Below are 22,458 nucleotides of genomic sequence, written 5' to 3'. Positions count from 1 at the left end.
AAATAATTAAATTATATGTATATATATTATATATTGACTCCCTTTAATTTCCTGGTATGTTTACTTTTATATATTTTGACACCCCTTAACCAAAATTCTGGCTTCGCCACTGCCCTCATAATTGGCATTAAAGGAGGGCATGATCCTAGGACCCTTTTCCCTAGGCATAACTATAAATAGTGAGCTCAGTTACCATTGTAAACACGAATTTCTGGCAAGAACATATACTATATTCTATACAAAACTTTATACAATTTCAACAATTTCACTCTCTTGCTTTCTGATCTCATCATTGTTGTGTTCGGAAATCGTGTTCACGAAATCACTATCTTTGCTATTTCATCTACATTCCAAGGCTAAGTACTGTGTATTTCTTTGATTATTATATTATTTCAGGATCAAATTAGTTCACCTGTCTAGAAACCACGTATAAATTCAACTGTACCGTTTTATGGGTAAACAGTTACCTATTATCTTATTATACAAATAACTTTTACGCTTTAGTGCATAAAAGCCTAAACTCTTATTTTGTAGGGATCAAAACGAGGTAAACGTTTTAATCAAACTAATTTGAAAGATTTATTTCAATCAACAAAAATGGGGTGAAAACAATTGAGCACCCAATACTGAACAGTCTATCAAGAAAAGTAGAGAGGAAAAATAAAATCAAAGGAAGGACAAAATGATGGAATAAGAGTAGTAAAGACTAGGACAAGGAGTCGTATATTTAAACGACTCTCGATAAAATAACACTGCAAAGACATTTCTAAATAACCTAAATTATGCTGTTTCTGTCAGACATCTATTTCCCGCAAAAAGCTGATCCATTGACATGAAGCTGAAGATCTCAGACTAAAGTTCGCCGACAAGATTTCTGCTTTCATCTTTGTCTGAGATCTTTACAGGTTCGTTATTCTTCCGATTTTTATGTCAATGTTGATGTTTTTACATTTTTTGTATATAGAGATGCCAATTCAGCGGTTCTATTCACTAAAATTTTCATTTAGATCATTGTGTTACTTTATTTCTTCGATTTTTTTTTTTTACTTTTCCTTAGCACTTTTTTGGTGCACAGAAGATTTTAGCTTTTTTTGTTAGCTCGTGCTAGTTCTAGGGTTTTGTGTTGGACAGATGCTAATTGTATTGTTGACTTCTCTGATTCTCTGAATAGAAGAATTGGTTCCTCCATTGGTAAGGTTTGGTATCTGCTCAGTGAAACTGTTAAATTGCCAGAGTTATTAGTTGGACCATTTAACAACCCCAGGAAAACTTAGCTTTAACCCGATACTACTTGGGGTAGGCATATGAATCCTCAATATTGATTCTGCTCCTTATGAACCAGTTTCTTCCAATGCTTACAAATAACTCTTTGGGGTTCCGTCAGTAGGGGACTTTCACAAATCGGATCTTTCAATACCATCCCAAATGAAAAAACAAATAAGAAAGAGTTGGCAAGATAGTGGAGAAGGGTAGAGGGGCGGGCCCATTATCCCCGAGTTTCGAAGGCTGCGGTTCGTGAGGGGTTTGCCCCGGACGAATTTCTCGGTCATCAAAAAAAGAAAAGAAAAGAGTAGGGAAGATACTTGTGAGGGTGAACTATAAGCTTTAAAAATTCTGTTACTTAGTGTGCTGTCAGCATGTCATTTTCATTTGTTGATACATGATGATATTTCTGCCCCTTTTTGTGTTGTTTTATTGTGGAAATAATCTTGAATTTCTTTGCTTTTAATGCAGGTTTCTTGCTTTAAGTTTCACTATCCATCAGAATTGAGGGACTGTTTGCAGTATATTAAGTTGCAGCAATCAATTTTGAGGGCAAATGGTCATGCTTACTGGTTCTAATGAAATTCTGGGATTCTTTCTGTCTTGAAAAAAATAAATTTATTTGCCATGGGCGTAAGCTACTTGTCAATTTCAGCACTCTGCACTGCTCTGAGCTATGTTGGACTCCAGTGTTGGATGGGAATTTCAGTTCAGAAACTAAAATCAGATGGGCTCATTGGGGAGAGCATTATCAACTTTGGGAATGAAAGCCGTGCATTAGAGACTCTTTTAGGTTCACAGACCACAATTGCTTTGGGAGCCAATTTGGCAGTTAACGTATTTATCCTACTGGTTTTGTGTCTTAAGGTAATTGTTCTTTGCACATTGAGCTTAATGGTGATGACAGATATTGTTACCATGGGCTGGGAAATATTAAACAGTCTTGCTTTTAAAAAGCTCGGAGTAAATCAGGAAATAGTACTCATTCTATTATAATGTGCTCGGCCTTCTATTCAGTATACCTGTGGATAATTTTTAGTTGTTGTTTTCCCTTTGACAAATGCACACAATTTATTATTTGTACATGAGGGACATGGTTATGGAATCAGATTGAAGGAAAGAAGACCATATTAGTGTTTGTTCTAGCTTATAATTTAGTTTAAGCTAACACCTTTTGAAAAGGGGGAATCACAATTGAGGATGTTTTAATGTAAATGTAATTACAGCCAAGTAGACTTCATTCATCCTTGGATAAGTGACTCAGTTACATGTAAGGACTACCAGGTTATACCAGATAAGCCCTAACCATATAGGACAAACTGGCAGGATGTGAAGTGAAAGAGTGGAGCATGGTAGTCGATACTAAAAGGCTCAAACCAAGTAGTATTCACGGACAAGCTTTTGAAGGAGGGAGCCTGTGGAAGTAAATGAAAAGTTGCATTAAGAAAGTAGAAAATGAAGTTCGTGTCTAAAAGACTAAGACCTCAACCACAAGAATCATGGTGGTGGAGTAAGGAGATGCAAAGCGCTAAATCAAAAAGAGAGTGATGTAAGAAGTTACCAACAATCATCATAAAAAAAAAAGTTGTTACCAACAACAGTAGATGGAGAAGCCTTTGAAAGCTATAAGAGAACGAAAAAAGAATCTTAACCTCAAGCTTCATTAATAATCACATTCTTTTTCTTTTCCTGTTCAAGAGAAAGAATGTGATTATGAAGCTTGAGGTAAAGCCTTAGATATATCACTTCTACCAAAACTAATGGACGTGGGAAGGAAATAAAGTAATATATAAACTAGCACCACTGAGAGAGTGGAGGGATAGACTCAACTGTAGATGATTCCTAAATAATTCTGAGAGGAAATAGTGTGATCAAATAGGAGATGAAAATCCTACTTTGATTTATTTCTCAGCACAAATCACGAGGACAAATTTTCAGATTTTCGTGCATATGTGATAGAGAGAAACTTAAGTATAGACTCAACTGTAGATGATTCCTAAATAATTCTGAGAGGAAATAGTGTGATCAAATAGGAGATGAAAATCCTACATCGATCAATTTCTCAGCACAAATCACAGGGACAAATTTTCAGATTTTCGTGCATATGTGATAGAGAGAAACCTTAGTTACACTCTTAGAAGTAGGTCTACCGAAGTAAAGGAGGCAAAATTAGCTGAGTTAGAACGCGTTTATGAATGATAAGTACCAAGAAGGTACTACAACAGTATAGAAGAAAAGGACACCCTTTCAGCCTTACTGAATGGCTATCAAATCTTTTAATTTCTTCTGTAAGTTTCTTGGACATTTATGCATGCAATGGCTTTGTCTCTGAATATTGGTGTGAACATTCGAAATAGGACCTTCTAGTGGAAGTTCATGGGAAAAATAGGTATCTCTTTGTGCACCCGAATCCTTTTTAAATTTTTATAGACCTTTTACAACACAAGTTTTTTTTACAACTTTTAAGGTATTAGCTATAAATTTAATTGGGTCGTCTTTCTCAGATAGATTTGGTTGTCAACAATCTTTGTGCTTTCTGCAGACAATATTCTTTGGAGATTTGCACTCACCAGAAATACGAAAGCTGGTTGAGCGCCTCATCAATTATGTTATTTCCAAGGTAAATATCTTAGTTATATGAATAGTAGGTGGTGTGTAGAACCTTGATGAACTTTCACTTTCTTTTCTTTCCCTGTTGAAGGACTATCATTATGGCTCAAAACTCTACACTCTGTGACTTAAGAAGAGTTATGCAACATATAGTGTTGGCATTGTCTCATTTGATTTTACTTTTTAAGAACTTTTTATGGCCCCTTTAAATGACATGCAAAATATTATGTCATAACATTGATTTGTATGATTAAGCCTCATTTGTTTTTTTAAAGATTAAGACATCTGAATCTGAATACATATCTGAATATCAAGATGTGTATTAAGATTAAGACATCTGAATTTGAATACACGTCTGAGATTAAGATGTGTATTAAAATCTGAATACTAAATGATTAAAACTGTTTGTTTTTTTAACATCTGAATATATAAAAGTTATCTTTATTTAAAAATTAATAAACAACAACAAACATAAAATTCTGTAAAAGTTATCTTTATTTAAAAATTAATAAACATAAAATTCAAATAAAATACTAATTAATCTAATATTCTATTAATAAAATATAATTTTTTTAAAATATGATAGTTGGTGACGGTGATGGCTAACGGAGGTGCTTGTGAATGCCGACTAGAGGCGGTGGTTAATAGTGGTTTTGGTTAATGGTGGTGGTTCTAGGTAGTAGTTACTGGCGATTATGGTTGAGGATGGTGATGATGATGGTGGTGGTGATAGTTAAAAATGGTAGTAGGTGGTGGTGGTGCTGGTTGTGATTGAGGAAGGTGATGGCGGGCGGTACCGGCTATGGTTGTTGATGATGATGGGGTGGTTGGTTGTATGGTTATGATTGAGGATGATGTGGTGGGGATGGTGGGTGATGGTAGTGGTGGCAGCTGTGGTTGAGGATGGTGGTGGTAGTGATAACGGTAGGCGGTGGGGGTAGTTAATAATGGTAGGCGGTGGCAGCACTTAGTAATTAAGATTCAGACGTGCATTAAGTGCAAACAAATGAGGACTAAGTAAGCTGATGTGTGATAGTTACTTCTTCTCCCTTCTTTCTTGGAGCAATGCTGAGCCAAGTGAGTACGAGCACCTGATGCAAAGAAATTAAAAAGAATTAGGAAGGGGGAGGGATGAAGGCCTCTCTTTTAAAACTAGCTCTATTCCAATTTCTTGATAACTTGTTGAAAGAAGTGAGCTTTAGCATGGTTAAGATTATTAGCTCCTCTCAGTCCTTGCTACGGGAGATCTCAATAGTTGATCCATTGGGTTGTTGTCAATGAATTGAACTAAAGATGGTGATAGACTGAGCTTTAGCCTGGTTCAGATTGTTAAGCACCTAAGTTGCTCCGACATGGTAGTTTAAGTGCCGCACCCGTATCGACACGACACTAGCATGGGTGTGGGTATGGGATCTGTACTGGATCTAGTCAAACAATTTTGGTACTTTGATCACGACGGACGGGAAAATACGAGACGAGATACAATTTGATTCCCGAAATCAGAATCTAAACTAGGTAAATTGAAGAAAATAACATACCTTATCTAGGAAATCATTCCTTTACTTATCTACAACTTGAGAATAAAGAAGTCTACATTTTACAATTTATACGTAAGTCCACAAAATTTCTCATAATTTAGGGATATTTTTATTTTTTGAATTATTTTTAGCCGGATCCCCACACCCGTATCTATACTAGGATCCGTCTCCCCGAATCTTAGAACTTACATCTCGAAGGATCCGACCTCTAGATCCGCACCCGTGTCGGACACCCGCACCCATGTCTGAGCAACTTAGGTTAGCACCTCTCTGTCCTTGCTATGCAATACCCCAGTAGTTGATCCAGCGGGTTCTTCTTGTCAATGAATTGAACTAAAGATAGTGCACTGTAAGAATTGTTATAGCTCCAAGATATATATGCCCGAGGAAAGTAGGGAGAACCGGCATGCAATTATTTTGTTGGACTTGGACTTGCTATCTATAACAATTTTTTTTTAATATCATGGAGTGTTCTAAGTTCAGGAGTTGAAGATCTCAATTTCTTCTGATGATTTTAGCTTTCTCTGATTTCTTCTTATTTTATATTGGAAACTTTTGATGTTTTAGGATAATTATTCAATCCATGTCTGGTTCCAATTTGAGATGTCTGCTTTTAATCATTCTTCAAATAAGCCCCGGAATGTTCACAAAGGTTACAGGGTAACCATCAATATCACTGTTGTCAGATTACTACATGTTGAAATCCAACAACATGATATCGAAGGAAGAAATTTTCCAAGTTCAAGAATTTGATGTGTCTCTCTTATTAAGAAAGCTTAAGTTTGAAGATATATTCTGTTTTTTTTTTTTTGATAAATGAAGTTTGTGCTTTTTTTAAGCTTTTAATGCAACATATAGTCTTTGAATTGTTTTAAACTGTTGGCTTGATTGTGTATGTCTTGTCATGGCGATTTTTCACTGATGAGCAACTGCAGGAGTTCTGAATCACTTCTCTGCAATGATCTAGAGCATTTCTAACTCAGTGCTTGAGACTTACAGATCCATGTTTACATTTGCTAGCTTAGTCATTACTACATTCATGTTGTCCTCTACGTGTAAACTTTATACTAATGAAGTCAATGAAGTAATTATCGCATTCATGTTTTTCTCTAATAGTTATATTGGAAGTATTTTAGTATTTCTGTCCACTGATAACTATTTCCAGGGAACTTTTCTTCCATTGGTAGTTCCACCAACGCTGTATCAGGCAGGCCTATGGTCAACGTGGCTCGTTGTTCTTTGCTTTTTAAAGGTATCTACTGCTGTCTTCTCTAAGCTTGTGAATGTTGGGGTTTTGAGCGTCTAATCTTGGACAAATCTAAATATATGTTTGCCCAGATGTTTCAAGCTTTAGCTAGGGATCGACTTGAACGACTGAATGCCTCTCCTTCAGCTACTCCCTGGACATACTTCCGTGTGTATTCTGCCTTATTGCTGGTTTTCTCTGCCAACTTACTCTGGTAATTCCTAGACCTAAATCTGTTTATTGTGCATTATATAATGGCATAGGCCACTTTTTTTCTTTTAAGACCATATTTAGTTTTTAGGATATAGAAGGTATTGTATGTGTATTGTCTTTGCCGCTGATGGGTGTCGGCATGTTATGATTCTGGTGTAGCTATGGTATCCATCCAGGATTCGTTCATACAAAACATGGTCTTTGACTAGAGAAACAACAACAACCCTGCACAATCCCACAAGTGGAGTCTGGGGAGGGTAGTGTGTACGCAGACCTTACCCCTACTTCGGAGGAGTAGAGAGGCTGTTTCCGATAGACCCTCGGCTCAAGAAGACGAAAATAGACAGTAGATCAGTAAAAGCAACAGAAGCCAGAAAGATAATACCAGCAACGTAGAAACCAGAAAGTAGAAAGACAAACAATAACAATAAACAGTAACGATGGCACAATACTACGAACACGAGGAAGTAGTATGGGCACAACATGAACCACTAGCAGTCTAAGACAAAACACTATCAGGCTAGCCCCACACCCAGTACGAAGTAGAAAAACGCTCAACTACCTCCTAACCTTCAACCCTAATGCTCGACCTTCACACCTTCCTATCAAGGGGCAAGTCCTCGGAAATTTGAAGCCGCGCCATGTCTTGCCTGATCACTTTTCCCCAATACTTCTTAGTCCGTCCTCTGCCTCTCCTCATACCAGACAAAGCTAGCCGCTCACACCTCCTTACCGGGGCATCTAAGCTCCTCCTCCGCACGTGCCCGAACCATCTAATAGCCTGTTTGGCCAAGCTTCTAAAATCAGCTTATTTTGAAAAGTGCTTTTCTCAAATGTACTTTTCAAAAAAGTACTTTTGGTGATAAGCAGTTTGTGTTTGGCTAATTAAGTTGAAAAACACGTTTGAGCAGTAATTAGTGTTTGGCCAAGCTTTTAAAAACTGCTTCTAAGTGTATTTTTCTCAAAAGTGCTTCTCAGAAAAGTGCTTTGGGAGAGAAGTTACTTTTTTTTTTTTTTTTTCTGCTTCTCAAAAACTACTTCTGCTTCTCTTCAAACGCACTTTTTTTCCTTCTAAAAGCTTGGCCAAACACCTTATTTTTTGGAAAAAAACACTTTTGGCCCAAAAAAAAGCTTGGCCAAACAGGCTATAAGCCTCGTTTCCCGCATCTTGTCCTCCATGGGAGCCACGCCGACCTTCACCCGAATATCTTCATTCCTAATCTTATCCAGCCTAGTGTGCCCGCACATCCATCTCAACATCCTCATTTATGCTACTTTCTTTTTCTGGATATGATAATTCTTGACTGGCCAACATTCAGAACCATCCCGGTCTTTGACTAGAGAAAACAGAAGAATATTCTTACCAGATTCATTCGCTCAACTCCTCCTACAACCTCAACCACCAGTGTTGCCTCTATTAGGTCAAGGTCTGACCTTCGGTAGAGTCATTTCGTGATTGAAAGTACCTTTTTCGAAAGTGATCCATTCTTGAGTTGATTGCTACCATATATTCTGTCAGCAGTGAGACTGCTGCAAAGTGGAGAATGAAAGGGAGAAGCAGCTTTAAGATGGCATAGAGACTGCTGCAAATCCGAGAATGAGAATGAAAAGGAGAACCAGCGAGTGATGAGGAAGATGGACAAGGGAAAGATCGGAAGGTAGGAACTATTGGAAGGCTTAAAAGAAGAATGAATAGAAAAGGAAAAAAAAAAAGGGTGATGTGGCCTCCATGGAGATTGCAGATAGGTGAGAGTTTTCCCATTGTAGAAACCTTTGTTGCCTTCTCCTTCTCTCTCTAGTGTTGCTTTTGTTTGGTTGGGAAGACTCTAGAATCTTAAAGAAAAAAAAGGAAAAAGGAAATATATATGAAAATGTTACCATTCTCAAAAAAAAAAAAAAAAAAAAAAACGAAAAAGGAAAAAGAAGGAAAGGAGAAAGAGGCCTTAGTCCAGTGGGCTATCCTTCTTGAGTAGCACCGTATTAGAGCGAATGCAACTTTTAGAATGATTTCCTTACCCGATAATGCATTTCCATGTATATAGCAACTTGGAAAATCTGTTTTACTATATGCTAACACACAAGTGGTAGCATTAGCTCCGGGATTGAGGACCTGAAGAAGAGCGCCGGAAGAGGGAAAACCACATTGGGAAGCTTGTCTGATTGAATCTGCTAACACAATTGCAATATTACCAATGGTTCGCATAAGGCACGTTTAAGGCCTGAACTTAGGTGCAGAACAGGCTGAGTGCTTCCCCTCGCTTAACTGGCGCTTCGGTGCAGCCACCAAGGTGCTAAGGCATTTAGCTATCACCAACGGAGAGTAGCCCTGAAGAAGTGATACTGAACAATAAATATTTCTCTTACTTGTAATAGTTTTAATTCGTTTTTTTAATTTAAATTTCTCTTAATTGCCTTAGATCCCTAATGGAGCTTAGCATTTTTTGCTACTTTTTGCCTTTGATAACACTGCACAATGGGAAAGATTTAGTTGTATGATTGTAGAAGGGAACTCATCTCTATGTTTTACCTTCTTGCTTAGATCATTGCTTTGGTAACATGAATAATGTTGTGTAAGTAAAAAAGGAAACAGCAAAGGCAGGTCAGCATCCAGAGTTAAGCCTCTTAGTGGGGTACCTATTGTGACACCAAGCCCTCAATAAGGCTGGACTTCCCTACACTCTGGCTCCTGAGAGAATCCATTTTCAATCCATTTCCCTCAGCTCTGTGCTTCCGTTTTCGAAACCTTCATTCCTTGGTGGATGCCTGGAATTGGTGATTTGCATCTTTGTGCATTTCTCCGAAGCCCTTTCTATTCTTTTTAGAACTTGGAGTATGTATTCTAAAAATTTAGGTGTGTCTGAATGAATGATCGAACAATAAGAGACCGTGGTCCATAAGGGTCCCTTTTAGAAATCATGAGAGGTATTTCTTGAACAATGTTGATGTTTGAGTGTTTGACTCTCTATACTGGAACCAAATCTTCAGTTGCTTTCCTTGGGTGACATATAACGTGCTTCAAGTACACCATCTGGTCTTTTTTATGACTTTTCTAACTACACTTTTCTTTGTTCTCTTCCAGGATGAGGGTGTGCCTGGTTGTATATCGAACAATAAGTTCATCCTTGTTTTTGTTATTGTTCTTTGAGCCTCTTAGCATTGCATTTGAGACGCTTCAGGTACTGTACATAAGAAGGTTATAGCTTCTACTTCTCTTAGATACGCAATGCACTTTTGATTTTGTTTTGTGACCTTCTCAAAAGCATGTTAACAATTGCATTTTGTATGCAAATCCTTCTCTATAGGCTATTCTTGTTCATGGATTCCAGTTGCTCGACATATATATCCATGACTCGGCAAATGATATTTCAAATAGCCGAATATCCAAGCTCTTTGACATATCTGCTGCAGGTAATTTGTATTCTGGTAACTTTTTCTGTAGGTGGTCTTGTTGATTGATTAATGAGCTTCTGTGATTTATTTTAGATGCACCGTGCCGTACTGTAGTGGATTTTTATTCAATGTTCTGCATTTGAGATTTTTGTTTGATTTATCGACCCTCTTTTGAAATGTTTTCTCCACTCTCTCTCTCTCTCTCTCTCACACACACACACACACACACACACACATATATTGATCCTTTTCTGAATGAGTTTGATCCTCTTTGTTTTTCCTGCCTTACTCTTTATCAGTACTAATGAGATATTCCACTTATATGATTTTGCTAAGTTCATTTACTTGAGAAGTTATCTTTCATTTGGAAGTTTTTCTAATCAAATGCACCCTACTCATAGCTAATGAAGGGTATATGTGCATTAGTGCTGAGCTAGTCTGAATGTATATCCAGTTGGAGGATGCAGACAAAGTTTTCTTTCTGCTTCTGTTCTGACTTCTGTGGGTTGTTTCATGTGAAGTCTGTGCTCTGAAACACTTTTTATCCGTCTTCCCCATACCCTGTTCATGCAGGACTGATGTATCTAGGATATTAACTCGAGTAAGATATAATGGTTCTTTTTATGTTTTCATCCATCTCCAGTCTCCTATCTCATTCCTGTAAACCTCGTACAGGCTCATTTGGGGAATGGAAAGGCATTCTTATTCGGAATATGGGTTTTCTCCTAGACATGATGACTCTGTTGATGGCTCTCGCTCATTATGTGCACATTTGGTGGCTCCATGGCATGGCATTTCATCTAGTGGATGCAGTTCTTTTCCTAAATATCCGTGTAAATATCTATCTATATGAATTAATGTAATCTCATAATTTTTCAAATACCTCTGTTGCCCTCTTCTATCTAATGTTTAGTTTGTCCATGCAGTGTTACTAAAATTAGTTCATTTTGAGCAGGCTTTATTGAGTGCTATTGTAAAACGTGTCAAAGGGTTCATTAAACTGAGAATAGCATTGGGCACTCTTCATGGTGCACTTCCTGATGCAACTTTGGAAGAGCTACAGACTTATGATGATGAATGCGCTATTTGTAGGGTATCTCCCTCCCCCTCTTTATAGCTTCCTTGTTTTTATTCTATTTTCGTTTTGTTTCATTTTATTCTTTTTGCTCTGAATGTATATAAGCCTTTGATATGTTGGATAACAACAGGAACCAATGGCAAAGGCGAAAAAGCTATCTTGTAATCATCTTTTCCATCTTTCATGCTTGAGATCTTGGTATGGCCTGTATTTATTGCTTGAAATGTTTACCAGGTAGTGTAAATTGCAATCTTATCAAGAAACTTCATATACTTACATGGTAAATAATTACAGGTTAGATCAAGGCTTAACTGAAAATTATTCATGTCCCACTTGCCGGAAGCCGTTGTTTATAGGCAGAAGCGAGAATGAGGTAAATCCTCATACTGCAGATGTTCGGGGTGACGAGCTGCTTGCTCGTGAGATGAGTATGGGGCTTGATCGGTTGAATCTTCCTGGTCATGCACTTCCAAATGAAGTTTCCCGCAATCAAACGCACAACCCTCTTGAAATCAGTGATTGGAGGTCTGTTTTCTTGTGTTATTGTTGGTAACTGCTTCTTACCCCATATGCCACTATATATAGGTGTTGGAGAAGAAATGAATTCATACAAAATATATAAATGTGATAATATATCTGTGAAGGAGCCTTCACAAATGTGAGAAGTAGGGTGGTCTTATAAAGGACTTTCCTATAGCTGTGTGATTAGTTCAAGGATTCACTTTTGAGCCCTTAATCGTTTACCTTAGTTATGGATGAGCTAGCTAATAGTATGCAAGCTGAGGTCCCATAGCGCATGCTATTTTGCTGATGCATTCACAGATTGTTTTGATAAGGTATTATTTTATATATGGATGAGCAGCAACAAGGTTGTGCTGGAGCATTGAGCCAATAACTAGCTTCTGTTAGTTATAACAGAATATGTAAGGAGTTTAAAAAGTCAAACATGGCCTCAACATCTTGAGAGACATTACAGTTGCCATATGGTCCCAAAGAAATAACAAACGAATACATTTGAACTTAAAAATAAGTATATTTTGTTGTTTGTCTTCATAAATTATGGAATTCATCTTACCAGGTGGTCCACCAAATAGGTGCTAGGATGGCTTACCATAATCTTGTGAGGATACTTCTCAGTCCCCAATATTCCACTCTATAGAAGTTCCAAAACAGTTCTAGGCATAGCCCATTTGAGTCCGAGAAGAGAGCGAGAAGCATGTCCCATAGCTGGAAAGTGACGCAAAATAAGTGATTTTCATCCTCCTGATGCACTTCACAGAAAGGACATGCTGCATATGACTAATCCCCTTCTGGAAGTTGCACTGCGTGAGGCAAGCATTTCTTCCGACCAACCAAATGAAGCATTGGATTACCAAGGATAAGATGTGTGTGTGTTATGGGTGTCCTGAGAAATGGAGTACCATGACTTGACAGAAAAAACTCTTCTTTTGTACCCTTCCAGCATAGGCAGTCTTGTTTGTTAGGACAGATGGAATTCCTTGTAGCAATAAGCAGACTCTTGAGGTGTTTGGATGGGCTTTTAAGCTAGTCAAATCAGCTTTTAAACTTTTCTTAAACTTGTTTTAGGGTTTGGCAAAGCTATAAAGTGCGTAAAATAGGCTAAAAACTGCTTAAAACAAGCCAAAAGCAATAAGCTAGGCAACCCCAACTTATTACTTTCTGGCTTAAAAGCTATTTCTGCCGAAAAAGTACTTTTTTTAAGCCAATCCAAACGGGCACTCTATCATATTCCCAATTGTTGCAATCCCTTCGAAAATCAAAATTCCACCCTTGGTTGGATCAATGATCAGCAACAGGAGCTACCTAATTGGAAGCCAAAGCAAAGAGGTCCGACTTCCGAGAATTGTTGTTCGAGAGGGGTATGACCCATCCAAGAATCATGCCAAAAGCTTATCTTCCTTCCTTCTCCCAACTGAAAATAGGTGTTGCCTAGAAAGTCCTAATGTGACCTGACATACAGAGAAGCCTTAAGACTTTTTTTTTGATAAGGTAAAGTATTATTAATAAAAAGTGTACCAAGAAGGTACACAAGAGTACAAAAAAGAGCAGACAGCACCTACAGAGAGCACTCTATTACATCTTTCCCAACAAATCCAAAAATTCCAGATACTGATCCATACCATACTATCTAATAAACACCTATTACACAAAAAAGAACAAATTATGCAGACATAAATTTTTGAGACTAGAAATATTGTTTTCTTATTCTCAAAACAAACACTTTCTTTCTGCCCAAATGGTCCAGCTATCAATTAGACTCCTAATATCTGAAGGCATAGCCCAAATGACACCACAAAGATTTAGAAAGAGCTCCCAGCATTGCTTAGTAACTTTGCAGTGAATAAAGAGATGATTTACTGATTCCAAACTTTCTTCACATAGATAACACCTGTTGCTTAAGGAAAAGCCTCTTCTCTGTAGATTATCTTGAGTTAAACAAGCTTCTCCGATGGTAACCCATCCAAAACAAGCCACTTTGAGAGGTGCTTTGGTTCTCCATAGCATTTTCCATGACCAATTCATCACATAATACTTGGTTGGGGGCTTTGTTATCCACTAATAGAACATTCCTTACTTGTTTCAATGACTTCTCTTCATAGTGCTTGATCCTCCTTTGTGAATCTCCATAATCATTTACGAGGAAGGCTGTCATTTTGAACTTGTAAGTTCTTACCCTGAGACCATCGGCTTTCTGTTCAGTCACAACAACTTTCTAATTATCAATGTTGAAGAAGTATTTGTTCTTTATTCCCTTGCCATAGGAAATCTCTGCGGATTTTGTCTAGCCTCTTGGCTACAGAATAAGGCAACGGAAATCATGCCATGGTATAAGCCAGTAAGACATCCAAAACGCTGTTTACAAGTACCAGTCTGCCACCAGAATGCTGTGGACAGCTTCCTCTCGCATTTCTCCAGAATGCTGTTCTAGATGGCAGTCTAAGTTGCTCCGACATGGCAATTTAGGTGCCCGCACCCGTATCGACACGGACACTAGTATGGGTGTGGGTATGGGATTCGTACTGGATCTGGTCAAACAATTTTGGTACTTTGACCACGACGGACGGGAAAATACGAGACGAGATACAATTTGATTCCCGAAATCAGAACCAAAATTAGGTAAATTGAAGAAAATAGCATACCTTATCCAGTGTTGTAAATAGCGCTCGCCTCAGCGCTAATAGCGTGAGGCGAGGCGAGCTGCCATCGCTATTTTACAGTGTGGCGTAGCGTTTTCAAAGAGGCGAGCGCCTCTGTCTCTGTAGCGTGTGGCGAGCTGTGGCGTCGCTTTTTGCAAAAAAGAAAAGAAGAAGAAGGCAGCAGCGATCTGTTAAAACAAAAAATTAGGGCTCGCGATTTTTTTACTCTTTCTCCTTCAAGTCGACAGCAGACCAGCGATTTCCTTTCTTCTTCAAGTTTCTTCATCAGGTATGCTTCTCTTCATCTCTTTTCTTCTTTCTTCAAGTTTCTGCTCTGTGACTCTGTCCAATTTTCTTCTTTCTTCTTTCTTCTTGTTTTGGGATCTGTTTTTTATTCTGTTTTTTCTTCCTTTTTCTTCTACTTCTTCTCTTCTTTCTTTTTGTTTTGGGCTCTGTTTTTGATCGCTGCTGCTGCAACAGAACAGAGTCTGTGTTGCTCTGTGTTTTCTTCCTTTTTCTTCTTCTTCTCTTTTTTTTTTTTTGGCTCTGTTTTTTATCACTGCTGCTGCACTCAACAGAACAGTCTGAGAAAAGCTCTGTTTTTTCTTCAGTTCAGAGAGCTTCTTCAGTTCTTACTCTTCTTCTTTCTTTTTTCTGCTCTTTTTTGTTTTTCAATTTTTCACAGCTTCAATTTGGGTTTGGGCAGAGGCAGAGAGCTTTATTGAATTGATATATTTATAATATATTATTGCTATTGAGTTTTTAGTTTTTTTTTTTTATATATATATATATATATATATTATCATTTTTTATTTTTTTGTATAAATTGTCGCTTCACATAAAAAATACGAGCGTTTCGCTGCTCGCCTCTCGCCTCAGTGAAGCGGGCCCTCGTCGCTATTTGTCACTGCACGCTATCCAAAACACTGATCTTATCTAGGAAATCAGTCCTTTACTTATCTACAACTTGAGAATAAAGAAATCCACACTTTACAAGTTATACGTAAGTCCATAAAATTTCTCATAATTTAGAGATATTTTTATATTTTTATTTTTTGAATTATTTTTAGCTGGATCTCCGCACCCGTATCTATACTAGGATCCGTTTCCCCGAATCTTAGAACTTATATCTCAAGGATCCGACATCTAGATCCGCACCTGTGTCGGACACCCGCACCCATGTCCGAGCAACTTAGATGGCAGTTCACTTGTGTTTGTAGTATAATGGGAGACCCTAGTGGAAGGCAATCATCCTATGTTACAGCCAAGAATTTCAGCCAACTGTGGGAGATTGTGGACTTCATTAACCGGCCACTGTGGGATATTGTGAAGTAATTACATTCAACAGATGGTTATTAAAAAAAGCAGCAATATGGATGTAAAATAGAGAGGTTAACTGAGATGGTTTGACCATGTACAACCTAGTCGTCCAAATGTGACAGTTCATTGGTGCATCACCATGATAATTGAAAGTTTTAAAGAGGGACAGGATAAACCTAAAAGTACGTGGAAGGAAGTTGTTTGAAGAGATCTACAAATTTTCAGAATCCACGAGGACTTCATAACAAACATAACAAAATGGAAAACAAAAGATCCATAGAATTGATACTAACTAGTTGACATTGTGGCTTAGTTGTATTGCTACATTTGCAGCAGATCCGGGCATAGGTCTTTTTATTTTGATTATAAATTTGTATGTCGTCTTAGGATTAAGCGATATTTAGAGACCTCTAGTTTGGGAACTCCTAATTTATTGAGTATTGGAATGAAAAGAGTGAAGATAGCAGAGTTTAAGGAATCCTTATAGCCGACTCAACTACTTTGTGATTGACAGTTATTTTAAAGGTGATATGATGGCCACTTGTTTGTGCAAAAAGTGGAACATTTGTTGTTTGTAACACAGTTTATCAGTGCTTGATAGATATTGTTTGTATTATTGCAGTTCTGGTGCATATTAATGATGCATTTGAAACTTTGCATTGGAGGTCCTTGACAAATGCTGATCTGTATCATAGATTGAATTCTCTTACTAATGGGCCATTTTCTTTCTCATTCTCTTGATGCTCTGTTGCTTGTCAATTGTCATCTTTTGCAGTATCTTCTCATCACCTAAAAACAGAGAGTGGTCAATAATTTTGCTCTCCTTTCTGTCTACAGGGGTTCGGGAATTGATTCAGGTTGGTTGGGCTTAGATGATGCTGGACCATCTACAGGCATCAGATCAGGGGGACTGGGTAGAGTTCAGACAGTGATGAGGCATCTCGCAGCTGTTGGAGAAACATACGCACAAACTGCTCTAGAAGATGCTGCCTGGAACCTTTGGTCTATGCGTGCCTCTCAAGCTGGTACTTCCAGTTCAGCAATCCCTCCCGCAGGTAATGTGAGGCATGTCGGAGGTGCTGGAGGGTTGCACTTGAGGACACCCTCACGTGCCACAAACAACAATGTATCCAACATATATACAATGGTTGAAACTGTTAGAGAAGTGCTGCCACACATACCTGATGAAATTATTCTTGAGGTATGGTCGCATTTGTTTAGAGGTTTTCCCATGAAATACGAATGTGATTTATTGTTTTCTCTACAGCCATTTGACTGTTCTGTTTAGTCTAAAGATCAGTAGAAAGGGAATTGGCACCTGGAGGAGTGCGCATCTACTTGTAGCGTCAGTATTAATTATAAAATGTGAGAGAGATGAAAAAACGAAATGAATGGCTGGTGTTCTTGCAGATAAATGGTAGGGCAGGGGAAATGAAGAAATTCATAGTTCTGTGATCTTTGTCCTTGTCATTCCCCTTGACATGGTATTACACCCTCTGTCCCAATTTATGTGATACTTTTTTCCTTTTTAGTCTATCCCAAAAAGAATAGTTCCTTTCTATTTTTAGAAACAATTGAACTTTAAACTTCCCATTTTGCCCTTAATGAGCTGATGTATATCCACAAAAATTTCTATGGCGTGTTTTAGACTACAAGTTTCAAAAGTTTTTATTTCTTTCTTAAATTCCAAGTTCAGCCAAACCACCTCACATAAATTGGGTGAGCGAGTTAAAGTCCCTTTATATTAAGTAAAAGAGGGTGGTGAAAGCTATGTTATATAGTGCTAAATAGCAGTAAGTCCATATTTCAATGCCCATTATTTGGGTGGCTGGTGCAATATACACGCAAAATAGCGATTACAGTACCACATTAACTGACCATCTTGTTGACATTCCTTGGAGAAATTTGCTTTGTGCTATTTCCCTTCCCCCATTCCCCATTCCTCACTCTCCAACCTAAAAGGAAAAAGAAAAACTATAATATCTCGTAAATAAATATCCAAGTAATTCCTCCATCCTGAAGAGTGTAAATTGACAAAAGGAGTGTAATTTGCGTTGCTGCAATATCCTGCTGCTTGGAAAATATTACTTTACATATTTAGCTAATAATTTCATGGACTAATAAGTTCTATATTTGCTTCATCCATGAACAATTCATTATCTCTTTGACTTTACATTCCTGTGTTGGTGCTTCTTTCCAAATTGCAATTTTAAGTTGATAAATTTGATTGCAGGATTTACAACGAACTCACTCAGTGACTGTTACTGTGAATAATCTTCTGCACATGTGATTATATCTACCTTTCGTTGTGATACAGTTATGGTATGTCTTTCACTGAGGCAGGTTAAAACAGAAGCTTTGGTTGAGTACAGGTCTGAGGTTTCCAAAGTGTCCTGGTGCCGAGCCTGTAATTACTACATTGTATCTGATATATATTAGTTTCACTTTTCTGTACATATAAATGACTTAGGGAACCTGCTTTTACAGAAAAATGATAAAATAATTCCATTTTGATAAATAAAAGAGCATATTTTTTGGCGCACATTGTAGATATTGCCGTTGTATTTTATCAAACAGCTGTACCAGCGTCTAACTGGGATTGAATAATATCTGGTCAAGCGAAGAGTTTCTTTTGCTTCGTAGTTGGTTGTGGCATGTGAAATTCGATTTGGGGATTTTCTTGGAAAAAAGGTGTCCAAGGAAAGCGATTCGGATGCTGGTTGAAGTGATTTTGCTTTCGTTGTTTCATATCATTTGTAGATATTTTAGTTTAAACTAGAAAAAAGGTTTCACAAGAACGAGGGTTTCTTTTTGTTTCTCGAGAATTTAATATCAGCTAATTAAATTCATAGAAACTTTCAATTAAGTGGTAGACTTTGTTTTACATAAAAAAGCTTAAAGAAAGCAATAAATCTGTATGTAATTTTTTGTTAAAACAAAACCAGAAGTTTAATACTATATTAAGGGGATTCGCACTCATTGGGTTTATTTTCAATTGTTTGAGCTTTATTTATTTATAAAAATAAAAGGGATAAGTAAGCAAAAGTGGGGCTTGAACTTTAAATTGGTAATAATTAATTTCCATCAAAATATTAACATTGCTAGGATGAGGCTCCATTTTCTCACGTAAATGTCAAAGGTATTTACAAAAAACATACTACGATTGTTGGCAGGCAAATATGCAAATTTGCGGTTTTATTTTTTTATCCTTTTTCCAAGATGGAAGGAGCTGAAATTGGGTAGAATTCACAAATTGTCACTTTTCAGCCCATGTGGTTGCAAAATAGCCATTGTTACGAAGTTTCACAAACTGTATCACGGTGCTTGTGACATTTGAAACGGTATATGGCTATTTTTGAAAGACCACTGAGAAATGGCAAGTGAACGTTATTGCTACCTGGCACATGGTCATTTGTTTTTTGGACGGGAAATTAACTTAGGATTTTCTCAATTTGCTTAGTTTTACAAACTTGAAGAAGTTATATATCTGATCCAGATTACGACGAGAAACATGTCCTGCTTAGAGTCTTTATTTTGATCAACAGAAGAGTAAAACATAGTAATTTATATTCAATAGGAAAAAAAATCCTTTTTAGTGAGTGGAAAGAAGAGCATATATAATAGCAGTCACATGGGTGAGGAGAATCTTTAATGATGTTAACTTCATTCACACTCAATCATAATTCCCAGGTGCTCATCATCTTCATGCCATGCGCGCGTATACCTATGTTTTTGACTTCACACACCACTTTTGGCTTCGAAAAAATATTTTTTGTCCTAGGATACCATTCTGTTAGCAAAATTACTCTTGTACTCCTTTCTTTCTAAAGTTCCAAAGATTGAGGTCAATGAGTAGGGAAAACATACTAAATGAGTATATATGTTCCTTGGAAAAAGACCATTATCCAATTAAGTTGGTAACTATATATATTTTCACAGTATTTAGTCTAAACTTGAGGTAGAAAAACTATCAAAAATACTGTTACAATCATCTCTCTTAATTTCATTTTATTCTCTCTTGGTCACTTTTCAACTTCTTCAGCGCAACTTTGCAGAGTTACTATAGTGACAAGATATACTTCTGTAAGTAAGTACTGTTCCCTTTTATCTAATTTCAAGCTCTTTCATCTTCCTTCCTGGATTCTTCAGAGCATGTGTTTGCATGCACTAGAAGTAGCTAGCACGGATACTCTTAATAATCCCATGGCAAACTAAGAGTATATTAAGTTTAAATTCTGAATCTCCCCTTTGTCGTCTATCTACTCGTGTTCCCAAGAACTTGCATGCAGTTGAAATGGCTTATAACTTAGCGCGCTGAAGCTTTAAGCTTAGGTATGTAAACTGTAGCATGCAGTATTCTTTGCCGTCTCAAAAAGGAATAGTGAGAGAAGCTCCTTTCCTTTTGATTTTTTTTTCTTTTCTTTGAGGACTTCTCCAGCTTTGTATATTTTTAGTTAAAGGTTTTTGAGGTAAAGTTGTTTAAGGTTTGAAGAGTACTAAATCGACATGTTGATCCTAACGGTTTCCTGCTGCAAAGTAGAATTCATTATTCCCCTATAGAAGCGATAATTGGGGTATATAACGCTGACTAGGTTTCTGGTAAACAGCTTGGATTGCTTCTTAAATTTTTTCTTTTCTCTGAAGAAAGAAAAAGATCTTTACGCAAAGCTATTTCAGTCATTAAGCTCAGATAGCAATGCAAGTCTTAACTCCAAAGAAACGTAATATACTTTTGCTGATGGAACTAAAAGCCAGGAATATCAACTTCTTTAAGATTTGTTCCATAAGAAATGTATACTGTTTGCTTTAATAAATGTTTTATCCATAATGGGTTGCCAGCAGTGGTAGATTCAGAATGTGCAAGCGGGTTTAAAGTCATCTAGAACGTTTGACAATAGAAGCACCATTAGGCATAACAAACGAATTTTACCCTCTGCTCTTTATTTTGTTTTGAAGCCGTGCTCTTAAAAAATAAAAATAACAAAAGAATAATAAAAAATAACTACATACCTATATATGTGCTTTGTAAATATAAAAAAATATTAAACTTCAAAAATTTCAGAATTTTACAAAAAAATCAATTCAAGCTATACCAAAATACTAAGTAGTACTCTACTTGTTTACTCCATTAAATTTAACAAAGTGCAAAAATACTTGTTGTAACAAACTAATTATTGCACATAATAATAATAATAATAATAAACATAACTAAAAACTAACGAAGCTAATGTGGGACCCATCTAATAAAAAGAATAAAAGAAAAAAGAAAAAAAATGAGAACAAGTTGCAATGCTAAGGACGGCTGAAACCAAAACAGCTTTGGACAGTGGCAACTTGCAAAGCAAATTGCAATGAAATGAACCAGTTTGATTGGTTCAAAAGTTGGAAAGTTTTCCTACAAATAGGATCTTATTTCTATTATTCAGATACACCAAAATGAGAGAGAACGCTCTATAGAGAGTAATTTACGGATTATAGTCTGTGAGATAAACAGAGAGTGAGAGTAATATCATAGTAAAGTATTTAAAATAAAGAGTATTATTTTTTTTAAAATTGTAATAGTTTTTTGACACTATCAAGTTATAATATTATAGTGGTGTTATATTGTTCCGCTCGTGTATTGTATTTTACTCCGTTAAAAGATTTGATTTCGTTATTACTTTCTTGTGTTATTGTTATTTACCGTGGATATTATTTCTGGGTGGGATATTATATTTTCCAACAACGTGATATCAGATAATGGCCCGCTGTCTTTTCAGTATCGACCGTTGCTGATGATCGGCCGACACAAGATGTGGATAGTAGGCGCCGACTGAGTTATGGGTCATCATCGAGGGATGCTGGGGATCTTTCACAGGCGCAGGTATGTTTGTATTACTATTACATTTAAATTTATTTTTATTTCATTGATTATCCATAAATACCTTTATGTTTTTTTTATTAAGGCTTCATCTTCGCCCGTCACGGAGGCCACTTTGTGCGATACTGACCTGGCTGCGCCGGATGATTATATTCAGGAGCCCGACGAGACCATGGTAAGACAATTTAAATTTTTGTGACTTAACACGTACATTACAAATATATATTTTTATATACTGAAATATCTTATATTCTGTAGGTTACTGCTGGGCAGACGACCCCTTCTACCGAGCCTGCCAGCCCTACTGACGATCATGCTGCAGCGCATCCTCCGATAAAGAGGCGACGTGATGAGGATGATCCTGATAGCGTAGCCGGGCGGGATGGGATGCGCCTCAGGCCAACGGCTTCATTAAAGCATACATGATGTGGGACGCATTGATTTTTTTTGTATTTTATGTACATATGACATTCAGTAAATAATTGCAATAATTATTATTGTTTACATTATATGCGCATTATGTTTTTGTTTCTCTGGTTCTTCGTTATTTTAATACTACAACACAAACACAAACACAAACATAGCAACTTAACATAATTTAAATTCAGTACAACTAATGAAAATACATGACACGGAAAACATAAAGATAAAATACTACACTCAACACATACATGTGTTTGTTTAGTCACTACCGCCTATTATTCTCTGCTCCAATCACTTAAATTTCTCTTCCATTTTATTTTTTTCTTCTTCTGCATCTTTTAGTTTCTCCTGCAATTCCG

At 37.0% G+C, this 22,458-nt stretch overlaps 2 protein-coding genes across 2 annotated transcripts; both read left to right on the top strand.

The window, feature by feature from the left end:
* Positions 1–658: 658 nt before the first annotated feature.
* Positions 659–18,358, top strand: LOC104098886 (E3 ubiquitin protein ligase RIN2-like). The gene is made up of 13 exons (XM_009605731.4): positions 659–905; positions 1,735–2,130; positions 3,806–3,883; positions 6,577–6,663; positions 6,750–6,871; positions 9,950–10,046; positions 10,173–10,278; positions 10,936–11,093; positions 11,216–11,353; positions 11,469–11,536; positions 11,633–11,863; positions 16,654–17,017; positions 18,050–18,358. Exons 2-13 carry the CDS (start codon positions 1,891–1,893, stop codon positions 18,104–18,106), a joined length of 1,746 nt encoding a protein of 581 aa, XP_009604026.1. The 5' UTR covers positions 659–905; positions 1,735–1,890; the 3' UTR covers positions 18,107–18,358.
* Positions 18,359–19,189: 831 nt separating this feature from the next.
* Positions 19,190–22,180, top strand: LOC138892672 (uncharacterized). Its single transcript, XM_070176408.1, has 5 exons — positions 19,190–19,223; positions 19,775–19,903; positions 21,576–21,679; positions 21,762–21,851; positions 21,935–22,180. The coding sequence occupies exons 1-5, from the start codon at positions 19,190–19,192 to the stop codon at positions 22,100–22,102; spliced, it is 525 nt and encodes a 174-aa protein (XP_070032509.1). The 3' UTR covers positions 22,103–22,180.
* Positions 22,181–22,458: the final 278 nt, after the last annotated feature.

The sequence above is a fragment of the Nicotiana tomentosiformis genome, chromosome 5 (assembly GCF_000390325.3).
Source record: "Nicotiana tomentosiformis chromosome 5, ASM39032v3, whole genome shotgun sequence".
Taxonomy (NCBI): Eukaryota; Viridiplantae; Streptophyta; class Magnoliopsida; order Solanales; family Solanaceae; genus Nicotiana; species Nicotiana tomentosiformis.
The sequence above is the reverse complement of the archived record's forward strand: the minus strand, read 5'-3'. Positions and strand labels throughout refer to the sequence as shown.

Excerpts from the sequence above, each read along its gene's own strand:
- LOC104098886 (XM_009605731.4), top strand. The coding sequence starts at position 1,891 with ATGGGCGTAAGCTACTTGTCAATTTCAGCACTCTGCACTGCTCTGAGC. Across the intron at positions 10,279-10,935 it reads CTTTGACATATCTGCTGCAG|GCTCATTTGGGGAATGGAAA; the intron begins GTAATTTGTATT and ends AACCTCGTACAG. Across the intron at positions 11,864-16,653 it reads CTTGAAATCAGTGATTGGAG|GGGTTCGGGAATTGATTCAG; the intron begins GTCTGTTTTCTT and ends TTCTGTCTACAG.
- LOC138892672 (XM_070176408.1), top strand. The coding sequence starts at position 19,190 with ATGGCAAGTGAACGTTATTGCTACCTGGCACATG. Across the intron at positions 19,904-21,575 it reads GACAAGATATACTTCTGTAA|TATCGACCGTTGCTGATGAT; the intron begins GTAAGTACTGTT and ends CTGTCTTTTCAG. Across the intron at positions 21,852-21,934 it reads AGGAGCCCGACGAGACCATG|GTTACTGCTGGGCAGACGAC; the intron begins GTAAGACAATTT and ends TATATTCTGTAG.